General features: G+C 41.9%; 2 protein-coding genes across 6 annotated transcripts in view; one reads left to right on the forward strand and one right to left on the reverse strand.

The window, feature by feature from the left end:
• The window catches only part of GDAP1 (ganglioside induced differentiation associated protein 1), a 46,287-nt gene extending 37,717 nt beyond the window's left edge, over nt 1-8,570 (reverse strand). Inside the window, exon 1 of one of the 2 annotated variants that reach the window (XM_030794958.1) lies at nt 8,465-8,570. The gene's annotated coding sequence lies outside the window, so the exon portion shown is untranslated. Of the gene's footprint in view, nt 1-7,804; nt 7,946-8,464 lie in introns of those variants that run through there. The other variant, XM_030794959.1, reaches the window with a different exon arrangement.
• Nucleotides 8,170-19,079, forward strand: part of JPH1 (junctophilin 1) — an 86,711-nt gene continuing 75,801 nt past the window's right edge. For 2 of the 4 annotated variants that reach the window (XM_003269449.3, XM_003269450.3), the window contains exons 1-2: nt 8,170-8,801; nt 14,093-14,852. In XM_003269449.3, coding sequence (XP_003269497.1) covers nt 8,423-8,801; nt 14,093-14,852 — 1,139 coding nt within the window. In that variant the 5' untranslated portion in view covers nt 8,170-8,422. The remainder of the gene's footprint in view (nt 8,802-14,092; nt 14,853-19,079) is intronic. The other 2 variants (XM_030794954.1, XM_030794955.1) reach the window with 1 other exon arrangement.

Raw genomic sequence — 19,079 nt, forward strand, 5'->3', positions numbered from 1 at the left:
AAATATTCCCACCTGGGGCCACTTTCCCTTCCACACAAAATACATGACTGGTTCAACATTCACAGTTCTGCCCACTGGAAAGATTTTCCCTGTCTACAGATGTTCAAGACCACTCCTGAGTGTAGATGTAATGCAGCCTCCATCCATTTTCAGCTACATCCACATACTGAACTCATCCAACCATAAACCAAATACAGGTTTTTCCTCCCCCTTCAGCTAGTTATTTGAAACCCCAATCTGCTCAGAGAAGCAAACCAGTGGAACCCAGGTAGGGGACATGAGGGTCTGTCCCACTCAGCCCTCAAGAAACGGCAACCTGTTCTTGCAGCTTTTCATGCCCTCTGGTCCCACTCAGCTTGCTCCTGGAGATCCCGGTCCCAACTCACAGTAGATTGCTTCTGGGTCTGTCCAACTTTGTCTTGTCAGAGTCAAGACGACTCAAGCTCATAATGGGAAATTCTGAATGAACAGGCACTTTGTCCCATGGTCAAGCACTCCTTTACTACCAAGGCCAAGTAACTTTCAAATAAACTGTTTCTCAAAAGATGTAAGATTGCCTGTTGCAGATGATATAGATCCTTGCTTTAGATCCCCATAGACTTGCAACTGTGATTCTTCCACAGGGGCTTGCCATAATCTTCATATATCTTTTCTCACCACTGATACCTCCAACACCATAGGATCTGCCTGATCATATGGCCCAAGAGGCAGGGCTGCTTGCATCACAACCTGGGCCTCTGGCAAAACCCCTTCCTGCTCTGGGCCCTCTAAAAGCTGGTGGCCTCCCTTCTGTGTCACCTAGCACATAAGCTGAAGTAGTGTCTAAGTCGGTATGTGTTGCTTCCAGAACCAAAGAGTAGGCCTACTGGGTGTTCTGCTTCCTTTTTGCAGTAGAGGATGCAAGATGCATCAATTTACCCTTAACTTGGAGGGTTTGTCAGGGGCAGTGGCCTTGATGCAAAACCCATAGGAGATGTGAAGTTGTGGCAGCTGGAGTCTGTTTGCCAAGTACCCTCCAAACTGCAGGTTCTCTTGAAGGGAGATCTGAGCAGTGAACCTCCATGGCCACTCTTTGGGTGTTCTGATGTCTCTGTAAGCTTTAAAAAGTGCTTGCCACGTGAAAATGATGTAAAATGCAAGAGATGACAAAAATGCTAGAGTGTGACGAAGGAAAGGAAGAGGAATTTAAGATTTATTTGGAATGCAATCAGTATCTGAAGAATGGCCTACAAGGGCTTTGAGGTGTGCATGCTGAGCTGATATGCAGATTGGTACTGCGACGCTTGGCAAAGATACCACATCCCCTCTTGTCACTCAGTTAGAGGAAAGCCTCTTCTATTATTGGCTATTGTTTCAAATCCCATTCTCGAGCTCTTGGAACCATTCACTCCTCAATTATAATTTACATTTCTTTTACTGCCTAATAATTGATTTCCTTTTTCTTTCCTTCAGCTATGAGTCATTTAGTAGCTACTTACTCCTTTGCTTTCAATAATATTGTGTACCTCCCTTCTTTATGCAACTGCTTTATGAAAAGGTTATCTCATCAATTTTTACAACTTTTAACAACATCTCAATACTGACACTCTTCAAAATGCTTTTATATTCCCTTGCTATCTCCAAGTTGTGCAGTCTCAAATACTGAGTTGCCTTTCAGCCATAGTTTCAGAACAAAGCATTGTGATTTTAAATGTAGGATGAGAGATGAACTCATCGCCATGTCTCCTCGGATGCCTGGGACTTCTTTTTCAGGAAGTCTCTTCTGTTCTTAAAATCACAGATTGAAAGAGAGACTTGAGGCCGGGCGCGGTGGCTCACGCCTGTAATCCCAGCACTTTAGGAGGCCGAGGTGGGCAGATCACGAGGTCAGGAGATCGAGACCATCCTGGCTAACACGGTAAAACCCCGTCTCTACTAAAAATACAAAAAAAAAATTAGCCGGGCGCAGTGGCGGGCGCCTGTAGTCCCAGCTATTCAGGAGGCTGAGGCAGAAGATTGGCGTGAACCTGGGAGGCGGAGCTTGCAGTGAGCCAAGATCGCGCCCCTGCACTCTGGCCTGGGTGAAAGAGCAAGACTCCGTCTCAAAAAAAAAAAAAAAAAGAGAGAGACTTGAAAGAGTGGTAAACCTTCATTTCCTTCATTCCTTCCCTTGGTAGGGTGCCTCTTAATTCAAGAAGATCATTGCATTATAAATATCTGGAAGGGTATGCCTTTAATATATCCATAAAGTTAAACAACATGCCAATGATTACTGAAAATTGTTTCAACCATAGCAACCCATTAAATCACTCTGTCCTCTGAATTCTTATGATACTTGGCACTTATTGGCTACTTGTAGTTATCTCCCTTGTATTTTTATTATTTTTCTTTTTCATCTCCTGTCTTTTTAGAGATATTCTATATCCTTAAGTGCAAAGGCTGAGCCTTACTTCTCTATGTCTCCATACCTAAGATAGTAATCATGTACACATATATAAGATAAACAAACATATGCACACATATACATACACACACGTATACATTTTGTGGTTTGGTTCAGGCACTACATCTCTAATACAGACCTGCAATCCACTCTGTCTTCAAGTTACCACTCTTTCAAGTCTCCCTTTCATCTGAGGTTACCTTTTTTACTGTTAGAACTTTCCTAAAACCCTCTGTGAGCCTCATCACTGGACATGGATGGTGTCCAGGTCTATGTGGAGCTTTCCCCATTAGAAAGAGGAGGCAGAGAGCCACAAGGGACACATCATGAGAAGAAACCAAAGCATTGCCCTTGAGAGTTAAATAGGCTCAGCTGGTGTTTTTAGATCAGAATTAGACTATTTCTAAATCAGACTCTTGGCTTCTAGGGCAGGATTGCCTAGTTATACAAGATAAGCCAACAAGTATCCAGCAATTATACAAAATTCTGGTACCATGAGGCTAATAGTTGGAAAACAACAGATAGCATAAAGTTAAGGAGACTAGAAAGGGATAAGAAGAACAAAAATACACAGAGAATGACACAGCTGAAGTGGTGGGAGACGAAGAGGGAGAGGAGAAGCACGAGATATGGGCATCATAGAAGCCAAGGAGATGAGTGCTCACAAGTATCATATTCACTGCTGCCACTAGCAGGATAGCAACTGAAGAGATGCCATCATATCTGTCAAACAGAAGGTCCCTAATGGCTAGAAAAGCTTCACTAGACCGGTGAGAACAGAATCCAAATCAAGTAGTAGGTAAATTGGAGGCAGGGACATAAAGACCAGAATACACTCTTTCAATATCTGCAGTTTAAAGAAAAGACATAGAGGACTTAAGGAGATGGTAGACCAGCAAATTAGGACTGTTTTAATACGGAAAACACAAGAGCTTGTTTGCTGGCTGAAAGAGAAGAAATTAAAACATATTTAAAAGAGAGAAGGTTGGGAGGCCAAGATGCGTGGATTGCTTGAGGTCAGGAGTTTGAGACCAGCCTGGCCAACATGGTGAAACCCCGTCTCTAGTAAAAATACAAAAATTAGGCAGTTGTGGTGGCACACACCTGTAGTTCCAGCTACTCAGGAGACTGAGGCAGGAGAATTGCTTGATCCCAGGAGGCAGAGGTTGTGGTGAGCCAAGACTGCACCACTCCACTCCATCCTGGGCAACAGAGTGAGACTACATCTCAAAAAAGAGAGAGAGAGAGAGAGAAGGAACTGACCCAGAACTTGGGGAGGAAAAAGGCTATCTTTTCCTCTTGGAGGCAGGTGAATGGTAAGAGGAAGAAAATGGGAACCTATGTAAAGTTTCTGAAGAGGGGAAAGGTGCAAGTGTTCCTGGCTCCTTCTTCCTCTGTGAGACAGAAGACAGTGTCCTCTGCTCAGCAGGAGAAAGCTGCAATGGAGATGGGCTCCAGGACAGGGATAAATATCAGGAAGCCGCCTGGGAAAAGTTGTGCTATGTAGCATGGAGGACTTTGATGAGAACCAATGGTGTGTTCAGTGAGAGTGGCAATGAGAGAATGCTGTCAGAGTGGAATTGTAAAATCCCAGTTTGCAATTTTCAGCTGGACCTATACTCTCAAATTCCAGAGAGTTGGCCTTACTGGACCTTACTTGCTGGATCAAAGTAAGGTCCAGGCTATGTCCGAGGCCTGAGTGAATAGTGCAAGTCTCAAAAGGGGGTGTTACTGAACAACGGCTGTCAGAGGAAGAAGAAAAATGGGCATTATTTACTTATCAACTTACTTATTTTTAATTTTTGACCTCTCTTACCTAATTGCCTACTGATCATCTCTGGGGTATACTTCTGGATCATTGTCTCCTAAATAAATATATCTTTCCCAGCCCCCGTAATTTACTCTCCTTCCTCCTTTAAAAAAAAAAAAAATCTAGACAGCAACATTATCATTCACCCAGGCAGCTAATCTAAAAAAATAAGAAATAAAAGTCATCTTTTCTGCAACTTTTTGTTCTCCGCTGAGCATTTGAAAGCTCTCAATGTGTTCTCATCCTCTCTCCAATCAAGGACAGGAATAAAGAACCTCCTCTAAAGTCACACAGACCTGGGTTTGAATCCCACCTCAACCATTTCTATCTTGAATAATTCTGTATATATGAATGTGCTAAACCTTATTTTCTCCTTCTGTAAAGTGGTTGTATGACTAGTACAAATCATCTACAATTATGAGATTTAAATGAATTCATACCTGTAAAAAAAGCTTAGTATGGTATCTGTCATACAGTAGTTGCTATAAAAGATTTGAAGACCATTAATTTTGGAATTCTCTTCCTCTTCTGATTTCACGCTGCCTGCAAAGTTTCTGACCATATTTCTTAATTTTTATATTTATCACAGACAAATTTCTTGAATGTTTGTAAATTCTTTATTGCAAATATTCAAATTTTGATTATTCGATTGTATAAATCAAGATGGTAATACTTTTTGACTTACATATCAAGTGATTTTAATTGTATGTGTTTTTCTACACACTTTGAATCATGGTTTTTAGACAATGAACACCTACAGATTAGTTTTTTGTCATTTGTAAATTTTTTATTAAAAACGCTCAATAATCAGTCGGTTTTTTTTCATTTAAGCCCAAGAGTTTGAGACTAGCCTGGGCAAAATAGGAAGACCCCATCTCTAAAAGAAAAAACAAAAAACAAAAAAAAGCCTCCCAAAGTGCTGGGATTACAGGCATGAGCCACCTCGTCCAGCCAATAATTAATCTAATATGTAAATAAAATGAAGTCACCAATAAATTTTTAAATGCACCTTCATTTTTTAAAAGACATCATTAAATTCCAGCAAAACATCCTTACTAATATGTTGTTAACTGGTCATAGTCACACTCAAAATAGCTTACAATATGTTATAAAATTTTTTAGAATGTAAATATATAATAACTAGGTTTTCAACATGGAGGAAAACAAACTATAGGGCAGTTGCTGGCCCCTGGATTTTCATTGCCTCCCCCATTCCACCTGTCAAACCAACATTCACATTCTCTTCTTACTAATTCCTTCTTAAAGCTAAATTCAACTCCCCCTTATCCAGGGCAAAGGTTCAGAGGGAGAGGCAAAATAAGGACATTATTAACCCTGACTATTAAACTGCAACATTATTCCACTGTCTACTATCTGCTACGCCATCACTCTCAGCACCTCTTCCTCTTCCTAGTTTTCTCTCCCAGTCTTCTCCAACCATTACCATTGACCCTGAACATTTACACTAACACATACATCTTCGAGACTGGGGAAACATTCCATTGTGATGGCAGCTGGTAAATGGAAGCATGGCCTATATGGTTATTTGCCAAAAATTGTTTAGTAATTTACCAAAAAAAACTCTTTCTTTCATAAAGAAAGTCAACATCAGAGCTAGACTAGGATTAAGATTAGTTAAAATTTAATCATACATATCTGGTGGTAAAGTCTCACTTTTAATTAAGGTTCTTTGCAAGGCATCTATTAGGGATAGCCACAGGAAAAGAGTAAGCAATAAATGGCCATGTCTTTTTTCCTCCCCAGTTCTCCATATTCAATCCAGATGTGTGTGCACCTCCCACCACAAATGGACTAGATATCCATTACAGAAGCCAGAAACTTGGTTTGTGCTATATGTTCCAGAAAATCCCTCATTTGCATGACAACTAATTAGGAAAAGTAATAAAGAGATAAAGGTTTCCAAAATTTATCCCCTTAAAGAACATATATGTGTCCTGACACACTGGGTGGGTCCAAAAAAAAAAAAAGGCAAAGGGACAAAGACTACTCTGTGAAGAAATCTAGTTTAGAAAGAGACTCCCCCATTCAAAATATTGGCTTGAGCAACCACACTTTTTCTCATATCATACAGAACCTCAAAATATATGGGAATGTATCTTTCTGCATTAGCTCCTGATTCTGGTGTATCCCATAACAGAGAAATGGAATTACGGCTCAGCCGCAAAGCCCTGGCCCTCATCTTCCCAGCGGCCTAAATCAATCCCCAGTCCAGGACAAGATGCTTCGAGAGATGCATAATTATTTCAGGCCACTAGGGTAAGCACTATTCCTGGCAACTCTGCGGGCAGTGCCATGGATGAGGGCTTCTAATTCTCTTTGGTGATTTGGTTCTGCATAAACTGAGATTTTTCTTTCAGTCTTTCAGCCAGATAAGCAGGAAAGGTCGGCTCTCGTCCTGAGAGAAGCAATCAAGGCCAATTTCTGTTCCTTTTCTGTGCAGTTTAGTCTACTTTTTCCCAGGCTGTCTTCCTGACACCTGTCCTTATATCTATATCTGATTACCAAATACTTAGTGAGAGAACCTTTGGCAGCTTCTGATGCTCACATAGTCACCCAAAGGCCTCTCAGCCTAAGAAATAACAGGAATACACTTAAAATCAGTTTCCTTGAGAGGCCAGCCTAAGACCCTAGGCTGTGAACGTGGGAGAAGTTTCTCCCATGGGTATTTTGAGGGTGAAGTGAAGAATAATGCTTTCTCTCACCAGAGGCAATGCTGATCCAACTTGCCTATTACCAAATCTCTAATTTTTGGTTTGGCACTGCAGCCACAATATACTCAGTTATTACCAAATATGGAAACAGAAAGGCAAATCTTGTCATTCGCATTCGGAAGATGGTGAAATCGAGGTTTAAAAGTTTAGAAGAGTTGCCTAAAGTGAATTCGACAAAGCAATGTTGTAGCTAGAAAGTAGATTAGCTGACATCTGTCCCTGGTTTTGTAGGTCACAGCTTCTTTGCAAGTTTAGAGCAGTGTTTTACTTACCATATTCCTCCTTGCAAACTTCTATTTACTTTCTTAAACAGTGGATACCAGTGGAGAGGTGTGCATTCCAGACACTTATACAATGTACACAGACCTAGCCGTCTACCTGTTGGGCACATAGCTCCAGGCTCAAGAATCTCTAAGGCTGTTAAGAAGCACAAACGAGGCACGAGAGGGAGCAGGCTCTAATGTAAAAGGAATATCCTGTACCACTGCAAAGGCCGATTAAAAACACCCTCTTCATCACAATTAATAAAAAACTAACCAATATATTCTGTGCTTTTTCAAACTGTACTGCTCACCCTCAGTCTTTTCATTAAATAAATGCAAACACATGTGCTTTGAAACGGGTAGGTGTAAAAGAACACTCTGCACAATTATATCTAGGCTGCCGATTTACATCACATGCATACATATATCTAGGAGATATTAATTCACGATGACAGCTGAGCATGACAAATGCAACAGTACACAAGTTGGAATGCTGAAAACAATGCAACTACAAACCTCATGCAGACAAACACGCATACAACGAGTTTTCCCTCAACACACACGTGGCCGCACTCACAGGAGCTTAACCACATTGAAAAATCCCAAACACAAACACCGGAGGCTCCGGCGCCCGCAAGCGGCCCCCACGCAGGCAGCCGCGCCTTCATCTCCAGGCAGGGATTCTCGTGCGTCCCCGGGTACACTCGCCCTCCCACCGGCATCCCACTGCGCGAACACATGCGCGCCAGCCGGTCCCAGCGCGCGCCCGCCCGCCGAGGAAGCGGCGGCTCCCGGGGCTGGGGGCAGGGCCCGGTGGGGCGGGAGCGCCGCGGGGCCGGGCCTCGGCGCCCGGGGAGGGGACGAGGGGCGGGCGCGGGGCGGTGCCCGGCTCACGTGGGCGGGCGGGAGCAGCTGAAGGTCCGCTCGGGAGCCTGGGCTGTCCTCTCGCGCGCGGCGCTGGCCGGGGCGGCGGCGGCGGCGAAGGAGGAGGAGGAGGAGGAAGGCGGCGGTGGCGGCGGCAAAAGAGGAGGGAGGACGGGGGCGGCGTCGGACTGGAGCCGAGCGGCGGTGCGAGCTGCCCAGGGCGCTGTCGTGAGCTCGCCCGCCGGGCCCCCACCCCCGAGCTACACCCTGCCGTGCCCAGCACTGCCCGCGTCCGTGCCCCTGCGGGGAGCGCGCCGGGGCTGCCCCCCGAATGACGGGCGGAAGGTTCGACTTCGACGATGGCGGCACCTACTGCGGCGGCTGGGAGGAGGGCAAGGCGCACGGGCATGGCATCTGCACGGGGCCCAAGGGCCAGGGCGAGTACTCGGGCTCCTGGTCGCACGGCTTCGAGGTGGTCGGAGGCTACACCTGGCCCAGCGGCAACACCTACCAGGGCTACTGGGCTCAGGGCAAGCGGCACGGGCTGGGGGTGGAGACGAAGGGCAAGTGGATGTACCGGGGGGAGTGGTCACATGGTTTCAAGGGGCGCTACGGGGTCCGGCAGAGCCTGTGCACCCCCGCTCGCTACGAGGGTACCTGGAGTAACGGGCTGCAAGACGGGTACGGCGTGGAGACCTACGGGGACGGAGGTGAGCGGCGTAACGGGCGGCTCGGCTGCTCCGCGAGCTGGTGCGGTGGGCTCTGCCCCAGCTGCGGGGAAGCGGGGAGGACGCCGGGCGCACGTGTCCGGAAACCCGCCAAAACACCTGGGGGCGCCTCCCACCTCCCCCCCGCCCGCGCCCGCCTTTCCCAGAGGGGGCGCTGGGGCCGGACGGGGGCGCAAGGGCTGGATCTGACCCTGTTCTTGGAGCGGGCCGTGTGTCCACACTCAGGGGAGCTAGGCGTGAATGTACCTGGCCGGCGCCAGCGCTGCGCTGCCACCGGGAGGGAGCGCCGCCCGGGAGGGTTGGGCTGGAGAGAGGACGCGTCACTTGAGCCCGTCACATTACGTTCCTGATCCCTCCCTCTCCCGGCCGGGTTTGAAATCGCCACTCCCGTGGAGTTAGAGCGAACGCCCTGAGCGGGTGAGGCTGGCGGTCCGTGCTGACCGCTCCCCGGATTGGTTTCACGTGGAGTCGTATTTCGCTTCGGGTCCTCTAGTAGCCTAAAGATAGAAGCCAGAACCCCTTAACTAGGATGTTGGGGAATTGTACCTTATTTGGGGGTGCATTTGGAAACGTCCTAGTTATGGGAGCAGAAAGGCCACCTGATGCAGGTGGAGTTCAGAGTGTGTGAGTTCCTAGTTTTCATTCTGCTTCTTAAAGTATTGGTCTTAAAAGAGTAGCAGTCTTTGCTGACCTGGAGATCTTGGACAAATTACTAGGAAGATATTTTAGAAATGGGTAATGAAGTCTACATTTTAAAAAATACAATTGGCAGGTGTGTTCCTATAGCTGCTAAGTTAGCAGCTACTACTCCTGAGAATGGCAATACTGAAACAATAATTTGCGTTATGTGTGACCTAAGCAGTATTCCTGGCTGTGAACAAAGATCACCTTATTTTAATATTTAACAATATTTGCCAAAGAGATTGCGTATATATACCAGGACAGAAGGTCCTCTTTTATTAGGAAAAGTATACATTATTGAAACAGGTGTCAAAACCTGATGAATTTCCTTGTGTAATACGCTGAGAAAGATATTCATGAATAGCTTGTGCTTTAGCAAAGTGCATTTCCTGATAAACATAATCATATTTGGTTGAAAAGGGTTGTAGGAGGCGACATCACTTTTTGTAATTAAGCAGCTCAGAGTTGGAGGATATTAAAGAGATGCAATTAAAAGTTTCTCCAGCCCACTGCAACCCCATTTATACCATTGCTTATATAAAAGCTTACACAATTTGTACACTTCACTTAGTCAGAACACTTGGGCCGTGTTTCAAATGCAAAATGGCAGAATGGTAGAACTTGCTAAAAAGGACATCTTTTCATCCTACAGTATAAATTAAGCATATGGTTCTCATGGATTAAAAGAAAAAAGTTCTCTAATACTTTTATGTGGGACTGAGTCCCGAGTTTCACAGTAGTTAATTGGGACCCTTAAATGTTCTGAATGGGCATAAAGTACCTGGTTGACAGCGCTAAAAATATGTCAGTTTGTGACTGGATTTTGTTGGAGGCCCCAGCTCTACTATGTAACTAAATTCCATGCTCAAAAGTAGAAGGCAAAATTTATTTTTTTAAATGTGTGCCTTATTTTATAATCTTTTAAGAAGGCCAGGGATGGTTCTCTTCAGTTTTGGAAGGTTAAAAATAGTCTCCTTTTAAAGATACTATTCATTAAACACACTCTCTTGGTTTAGAGTATTCATTATACCTAGTAATCAAAATATATATAGCACAGTAGAGGCTGTCTGTGTACACGTCGTAGAAGCCCAAATAAGTCTCCAGAATGATTTTATGAATAATCTGCCTTCAGTTTTAAAATAAACTTAAAAAAAAACTTAAAACTTGGCATCATCCTGGGTGGTACTGTGGTTTTCTTCTTCTACCAAAAAAAAAAAAATCTAATATGCTACAGTTAGGCAGAAAAACCTTAAAAATCATTACTGAATGTCTATGCTAATAGATTTTCTGCTGTCTCATATGTAACTTTATTTCATTAGAAAGTTCTCAATCATAAAAAGGGAGTCTAAAGCAAGTGTATTGCTATAACTTATTTCATACAAAGGTTTTGGCCAAAATAGGAATATCACTAAAAAATTAGCTTGTTTTCTGCTGTTCTCACTAAGGAGTTAGCTTGTTTTTGTTTGCACTCTCCCCATCGCCACATGTCCATCCCTGTACACCCTGTGTCAGATTCAGGGAAAATCTGATTCCGAGTTTTTTGGTGGTGACATTAAACTGGAGGAGGAAGGAAGCAGTAATTCCATGTGAGAAGTATCACTTACTTTATTAGTGATTTGTGTATGACGTGTTGCTGAAATAGAAACCCCCTGAATATTAACAATAAGTTAGTATCATACTCATGAAATCCAAGTCTAGGTGCCCAGAATTTTTTGTGCTAATTCTGATCTGTACTTTCTTTTTTCACTTGTCATAAAACTATTGAAAATATCTGGGAAAACACAACGTTTTGTTAACTAGATGCATACTTGCACATACCCATTCGGAGCATATAAACTGAAGTCTGGCATAGTGCAGTGCAAATTTGACTGAAACTCCTAAACTGGATGCCTTCTACTACAAGATTTTGTAGTTAAAATGACTAAATCTAAAAAATTAGCTCCCAAACGAACACAGTTTAAAACTGGTAAAAGTAATTTTTATACTTGTGAAATATGCATCTACATTTTAGGAATCAAGAGGAACTAATTAGAACTTTATTTGAGCAGCAGGGAGAAGTTGGAACCCACCTGCTTCATAAAGAAATAGGCCCTTTTTTATTCTAGGTTCATTGACTAAACTAAACCTATTTTAAATTTCAGATGAACTGCTAACAGTTTGACTGTAAATTGGTTTCTAGCAATTCTGTGGAGGAATTCTTTCATATACTGTGATTTAACAAAATAGGAGAGGAATGTGGCCAATGCTCTTGTCCCCCCTTCCCTATTTGACAGTTAAGCAGAGACTTAAACTTTCTAATTATTGCTGTTGCCTTAAACAGCTTGGATTTTCAAACCATACTTTTTTGGAAATTCTAAATACTGTACTGGTCTTATTTTTGGAGATAACAGTTTAAGGAAACTGGCTGTTAATTTTCCGTCAGTGTTTAACATTTACCAAAATGGTATGGTTGTGTTTTAAAAGTGCAGATACTTATTGATATCAAACAGCATCTCTGCAAATTGTTCTAGCAAAATTAACTTGTCACTACAGACAAAAGTTAGGAGGATATGATTATAGCATTCTTTTAACCAACAAAATATTAAAAATAAGGTGGTTTATTTTAGTATCTTCAAGCCAGATTGTGAAACTTTCATCCTAGAATTTAAATTTTACCTGTATAGGCAAAGGAAAAGTCAAAGTCAAAATTTCCTAATAATTCCATTCCCGTTCCTGTTAAGATGGCGGTATTTGGAGATGGCCAGTATTCAATAGGAAGCTTCTTAGCCTGAAATGTTTTCCGTGACTATCTTATCCTCTTGGGTTAATCTTTCAGAGAAAACTATGGGCCACCCACCTCCTCAGAAGTTCATAGATGTCAGGTTAAGACTTCACATCTACCCAGAATATGACATTTAGAGTACCAGACCCACTTTGTATTTCATTGTATATCTACTATTGCCTGTGTTCACATATGCCAGAATGAACAAAAGGAGAAGGTAGTCTTGAAATTGGTCAAAACTGTTGACTTGGGAGTCATTATGGTTTTAACTTTTAAGTGCAATGAAATAACCAGCCATTGTTAACACAGTTTTATAAAACCACTAGCATTTTTGCTCAGTGTTTTAAAAATGAATATGTGCCATGCAATGGAAATCTGTGCATGGCAATATAAAATGCAAAGTGACTGCAGGGTAGATCTATATAATCAGAAATGGAAAGAGGTCAAGACAGACTAATCATTATTTGTTTTCTATGACATTGTGAATTGTTATGAATAACACAGAAGTAATTACATTTTAAATTTTCCAGATAGCTTCTTTTGAGGGATACTGTAAATTAAAATTTACCTTTAATTAAAGGAAATTGATTTTGAAAAGAAACTTCTAAATTCCCTAATTTAACATTCATTTCCTCCTAAGATTATTTTAAAACCTGTACCAGGTTATTTTTTAATGTCTTTGCTTATTTATTTAGTAGCAAAAAATTCACTACAAATGCTTTAGATGACAGACTATCATGAAAAAGCATAATATTTGTTGACAGAGTCATCTGGTATCAACAACATTTTAATAGATAGTGTCAAATATACCTTTCCTCTGAGATGAAGTCCAAAATGGTAACAGTAGAAGATTTCATCTGGCCTTACATCAGTTTCTCCAAGAGTAAAGGGTATACATTTTAGCCACCATAGCTTTTTACCGTCAACATAGTCATCAAACACCCTCCGTCCACAAATACAGACCAGAGGACACATGAGAATTTTGTATTCTCATATGAAGTAATTCCTGCCCTCAGGATGCTTCTAGTCTGTGGTATGATTCACAATGCAATGGCAGCTAGGGAAATCCATAGAGGATGCAGAGATTTGGCAAATGATATGGCACAAAGCTTTGGCCTTTTCACTTAGAAGCACAAAAATGTTAAATTGCTCATTTTTTTTCATAATTTACTGTATTCATAATATATATTGTGGTTGTCAATTCTCTCTGAGCTCAGAGGTTCACCCAAATTCAGATGATAATCCTGAATATTCAACAGTTTTCTCCACACTAAAAAAAGAGATGCTGAATGTAGCAGAAAATTTAAGACGTTCATTTGATGACTGTGTCCCAAGTATTCCGATTTAAGCCTGTATGCTTTTTGGAATGTTATACTGACATAGATCTAAAAGTCATTTTTTAGAGTTTTCCGGCTAAATTAGTAATATTAGAATAAAATTTACAAATAGAATTCATTTCATCTTCTACTGTTTCCTTGTCTTCTTCCCAAGAGGAATTTTTGATGCGTTAATTTCAGAGGAGAATGTTGTTTCCCAGTGTTCACTTTTTGTATTAGAAAGTAGTGGTTTTCCTCTGAAATACTTGCATAAATTTTTTAATGAAAAGCAAAAATTATCTGACTACTGGAAAATTCTGTGCAATGACATTAAAGCCTTATACCCAAAATTACAGGGTGGGGATTCACAAGTGGATGCAAAGTATCCCCCAGGGTTGACTTGGAAATGGGTCAGATTTGACCTTGGGCAGGCTTGCGCCAGTGTGCGCTGGATGGTGCAGGTGACCGTGCAGCTCTGCCCCCGACTTACGGTGTTTTCTTGCGGTCTCTCCAAGGTACCTACCAGGGCCAGTGGGCCGGAGGTATGCGGCATGGCTACGGCGTGCGCCAGAGCGTGCCCTACGGCATGGCCACGGTGATCCGCTCGCCGCTGCGTACCTCGCTGGCCTCGCTGCGCAGCGAGCAGAGCAATGGCAGCGTGCTCCACGACGCCGCAGCTGCCGCCGACATCCCGGCCGGCACCCGCGGCGGTTTCGTGCTCAACTTCCACGCAGACGCTGAGCTAGCGGGCAAGAAGAAGGGCGGCCTCTTCAGGAGGGGCTCCCTTCTTGGAAGCATGAAACTTCGCAAGTCCGAATCGAAGTCTTCCATCTCCAGCAAGCGCAGCTCTGTCCGCAGCGACGCGGCCATGAGCAGAATTAGTTCCAGCGATGCCAACTCCACGATCAGCTTCGGCGATGTAGATTGTGATTTTTGCCCGGTGGAAGACCATGTGGACGCCACCACCACAGAAACCTACATGGGCGAGTGGAAGAACGACAAGCGCAACGGCTTCGGCGTTAGCGAGCGCTCCAATGGCATGAAGTATGAAGGGGAGTGGGCAAATAACAAGAGGCATGGATATGGCTGTACCGTGTTTCCTGACGGCTCCAAAGAAGAGGGAAAATACAAAAATAATATTCTGGTCCGTGGTATAAGGAAGCAGCTTATACCAATAAGACATACAAAAACTAGGGAGAAGGTGGACAGAGCAATTGAAGGCGCCCAACGGGCAGCTGCCATGGCCAGAACCAAAGTGGAAATAGCAAATTCAAGGTAAGTAAATGCAGAGTGGTTGGTTTTGCTGGGTTGGTCAGAACAATGGAGTATCAAATATTATGTTTGTCTGTCTGCCAGTGACATCACTAAATGCTTTCTACAACTGCTAACAAATCAAAGGTGAAAAATGATTACACTCAGTAGAATCAAAGTCAGAAATGTACCTGCACTGTTCTGAAACTTCCTATCATCAAAAAATGTCGAAGGCACTTTGAGCTCCCCCTCCTGTTCTAAATTACTTCCCTCATATTTAACACCGTGAAGGAGTTCACTGAGACCCTGTACTCATCTTCCTGAGCCCGGGAAGTTGCTGTTTTCTTTTCTTTTTTTGTAAGAAGGACCTCTGAAATGCTACCATAGAAATCACTGTGTTTTGTGTACCAAAAGAAAATAGCAATCCACGTAGAAACATACTTAGTATAGATGTGTACCTTTATTCTGATATTGACATCGGAGGTATGTACACTTAGCCTAGCTTATACAATTCAGATTCTGTTTATGAAGTCTTATAGGTAAAATTGGTTTTGAGACAGCCACCAAAATCTACATATGGCAAAAGTGGAAAATAACATGACAAAATCTGGTATGCATTGTTAAAAACAACAGCTACATGGGAAAGGCAAAGAGACCTACAAGAATCGCCACATTCTATGCAGAAGAGATTAGGTCACTGGTGTATTAAAAGGAAAGGGGTGGAGAGAACCTGACAACCTGACATGGACAGATGGAACTCTCAATGTGCCAAGGTTGGAAGAAAGAAGAGCAGTAGAGAAGGGCTGGAGTGAGTAGGAGAAAACCGGTGAATAATAGATTGACAAGTGGGGTGTATGTGTGGGCACAGAAGGACTACGTGCTTGAAGTTTTACCATTAATAGCTGGTTTCAGGGATCCAGCAAGAGGTATGGAGAAATCTATTGGGAATAAAGTTCTATTAGGGAAGGATATCATAGGTGAGACAAAAAGAAAAACGTGTGGTAATAAATGGAAAATTTTATTTTTAGTCTTATTTAAGTGAGTACTTGAGTACTGACTAGCCACAGCTTTGTAAGACTTGAAGCATAAATGTAGCATAGAATATTAAAAATCCTGTTTCTGCTTCAATAACACTCTTCCACAGAAGTAAACGCCCTTTTGAAACCGCAAAATTTTAGCATGTCTTCAGGTTTTTGTTATTGGCATTGAATTAATGAACCTCCCTTTTTTTGGATGGAGCCATATGAAATTTCCACTGCTCAAATTTTTTAATGTACAAAAAAAAAATGGTGACATCATATGGTTCAACTTAGTACTTCTAGAGTTCTTTTTTTTTTAATGCCCCTACTTAAAAAATAAGTAAGGCTACCACTAAATAAGGTTGCATATTTTGCATTCCTTTTAGATATATATTATATTATATATTATGTTAAAAGGCTTCAAGGTTTTCATCTTTATCCCAAACTAATTTCATTTCAAAGCTATTATTTTTTGTTGATCAGCACAAACTTTCATGAAGGGTCTCTCTCTCTCTCTTCTGTCTTCTCTACCAGGCATCTTTTACTTGAGATCACAGTTTTGGATCTACTTTGCTTTTCAGTTTGCTTATAGATCAGATACTCAGCACATCTAATCTTGCTGGCCTACTTTTAGACCTAGTGATAAACATTTGTTATGCCTTAACCTCTAATTTTAAATGCACACTTGGATTCTTCCATGTTGTTTTCTCGTTACAACTTAGTGATATGCTAAAGGCAGATTAGTCTTGGCAGGTGAAAAATGAACCTGTGCAGAACACTTTAACAAACGACTTATGATTAGTTTCCATTGGAGGAGTTTGTATAACAGAAAGCGACTAGCAATGCAGAGATGATCTCTGATTATGCTAGTAGCATAAAACTCTCACCCAAGTCCTAGCCATGTTCTCTCTGTTGCAAGTCTTTTGGGGGTAGTATTATTTCATTTGGGAATACTGTATTATATAGTTATAATCAAGAGATCTTTAGTTTAAGACCTTATACTTTTAGCCAGTTAGTTACTTCATAGTTACTTAGCTATGTTTAAAATGTTTAATTCATTATGCAAATGAAAGAAGCCAGTCACAGAAAAACAAATACTGCATGATCTCACTTAATCAAATACTGCAATGACCTGACTTGATCTAAAATGGTCAAACTCATAGAAACATAGAGTAAAATGGTGGTTGCCGGGAACTGTAGGGTGGGGAAAATGGAGGGTTGCTGTTCAACAGGTACAAAGTTTCGGTTACTCAAGATGAGTAAGTTCTATAGATCTGCACTACAACATTGTGCCTATAGTTAACAATACTGTATTTTGCATTTAAGAATTTGTGAAGGCCAGGTGCTATGGTACATGCCTGTAATACTAGCACTTTGGGATGCTGAGGCAGAAGGATCTCTTGAGCCCAGGAGTTCAAGACCAATCTCTGCAGCATAGTGAGACCCCCATCTCTACAAAAAATAAGAAAATTAGCCGGACGTGGTGGCGCACACCTGTCCTAGCTACTTGGGAGACTAAAGTGAAAGGATGGCTTGAGCCCCAGAGGTTGAGACTGCAGTGAGCTGTGATTGTGCCACTGCACTCCAGCTTAAGTGTCACAGCAAGACCCTATCTCAAAAAAAAACAAAAAAAGAATTTGTTAAGAAGGTAGATCTCATGTTAAGTGTTCTTACCACAATAAATAAAATACTGTTCGGATGACACAATCAACAAATTAAAAATAAAAATATTCAATTAACCTTCTATATTTTACTTACCTTCACTGTGTTAGTCCTTTTCCCAGATTCCTTGCTATTATATAATGAATACTTCCGATTAGAGCTTTGTAACTTGTTTTTGGAGAAAGCAGTTAAAGGAATGACATTCCCCTTATAATAGCTCTGATTTTAGAGTTCTACAGTCTTTTAAAACGCTTAAAAATAAGAAAAGATTCTTTTAAAATTTGCTGCCTGAGGGATAGGACTTTTAGCTACATTATTGTCATTAACCATGGCTCTTTCTAATGCCAGAATATCTACACAATATCTATACAGAACATCTATCTGACCCCTCTGTGGTTGCTGTTATCAATGTTTTTGTTTGTAAAACTACTGAAAATTTAAGAACATAAGATGACACTCTTCCCACCTAGCCCAGTGCAGACAGAAGAAAAACTAGAAACTAAGTCTCTTGGAAGCTGCTGCTGTTGAAGTCACTAGTTCATCATTAGCAACAAAAGGAGATGATCAGTGAATAGTTATCAGCTATTCAGTTTGTCCACCCAGGTAGTGTAAATGACTATTCTCAGCAACATAGTGAGACCCTGTCTCTACAAAAAATAAGAAAATTAGCCGGGTGTGGTGGCATATGCCTGTAGTCCCAGCTACTCAGGAGACTGAGGTGGAAGGATGGCTTGGTAGAAAGGACTGAAGGCCCCCAATTTCAGATCTGGAAGGGCCAAGAGAGAGCATCTCGTCCAAGCCCCTCACATTGAGAGGCAGGGACTGAGGCTCTACCCAAGATCACAACACTGTCCCTGCAATGTTTTCATTCCATTCATGTTATTTCTTATGCTTTAGAGACTTTTATTTGTTATTTAAGTCCCAGGGAAATGGACGCACCCTTGTACCATCATCCTATTTTATCTTGAAGCAAAGGTTCAAAGTTGGCTCTAAGGGAAAACAATTATATTCTCCAGTAATGTCTCCAGGAGACACAGAACAAACCGTCTTTGGCCCAAAGATTCATGAAAGCATGGTGGATCTGTGGACCTTTGCTTTGCTTCTCTGAAGAGGGAGTTGTGTTGCTCCCCAGTAAACACATACAGGAGGCTTGTTTCAGAAGGCTTATTATGGGCTCCTGTATAATTCCAACAGATCAAGAACTATGGGGATGACATAACAGTAGATAGTAGATATCACATAGTAGATATAGAGTTAATAGATTCTAGCAGGTTAACACTTAGAGTCAAGACCATAGGGATACTTATAATTTGCTGACTCCTGGAACTTATTTTTAGGCCTCTGCTCTGCTCCAAAAGGTACTGTGTTTATAAGATTTACAAAATTTTATATCCCTTTTGTCTTGGTCCTGAGGGTACAAATCATCATCTGGGATTGAGAAAGGGTCTCAACCTTTTTTTTTTTTTTTTTTTTTAAGAAATGTTCAAAAGGTGGAAGAGCAACTCTAAATATCTCAAGAAATGAGTGTACCTAGCAGCTACTGAGACTGCTCCATGCTAGTAGCTGACAT

The sequence above is a fragment of the Nomascus leucogenys genome, chromosome 16 (genome assembly GCF_006542625.1).
Source record: "Nomascus leucogenys isolate Asia chromosome 16, Asia_NLE_v1, whole genome shotgun sequence".
NCBI classification, from domain to species: Eukaryota; Metazoa; Chordata; class Mammalia; order Primates; family Hylobatidae; genus Nomascus; species Nomascus leucogenys.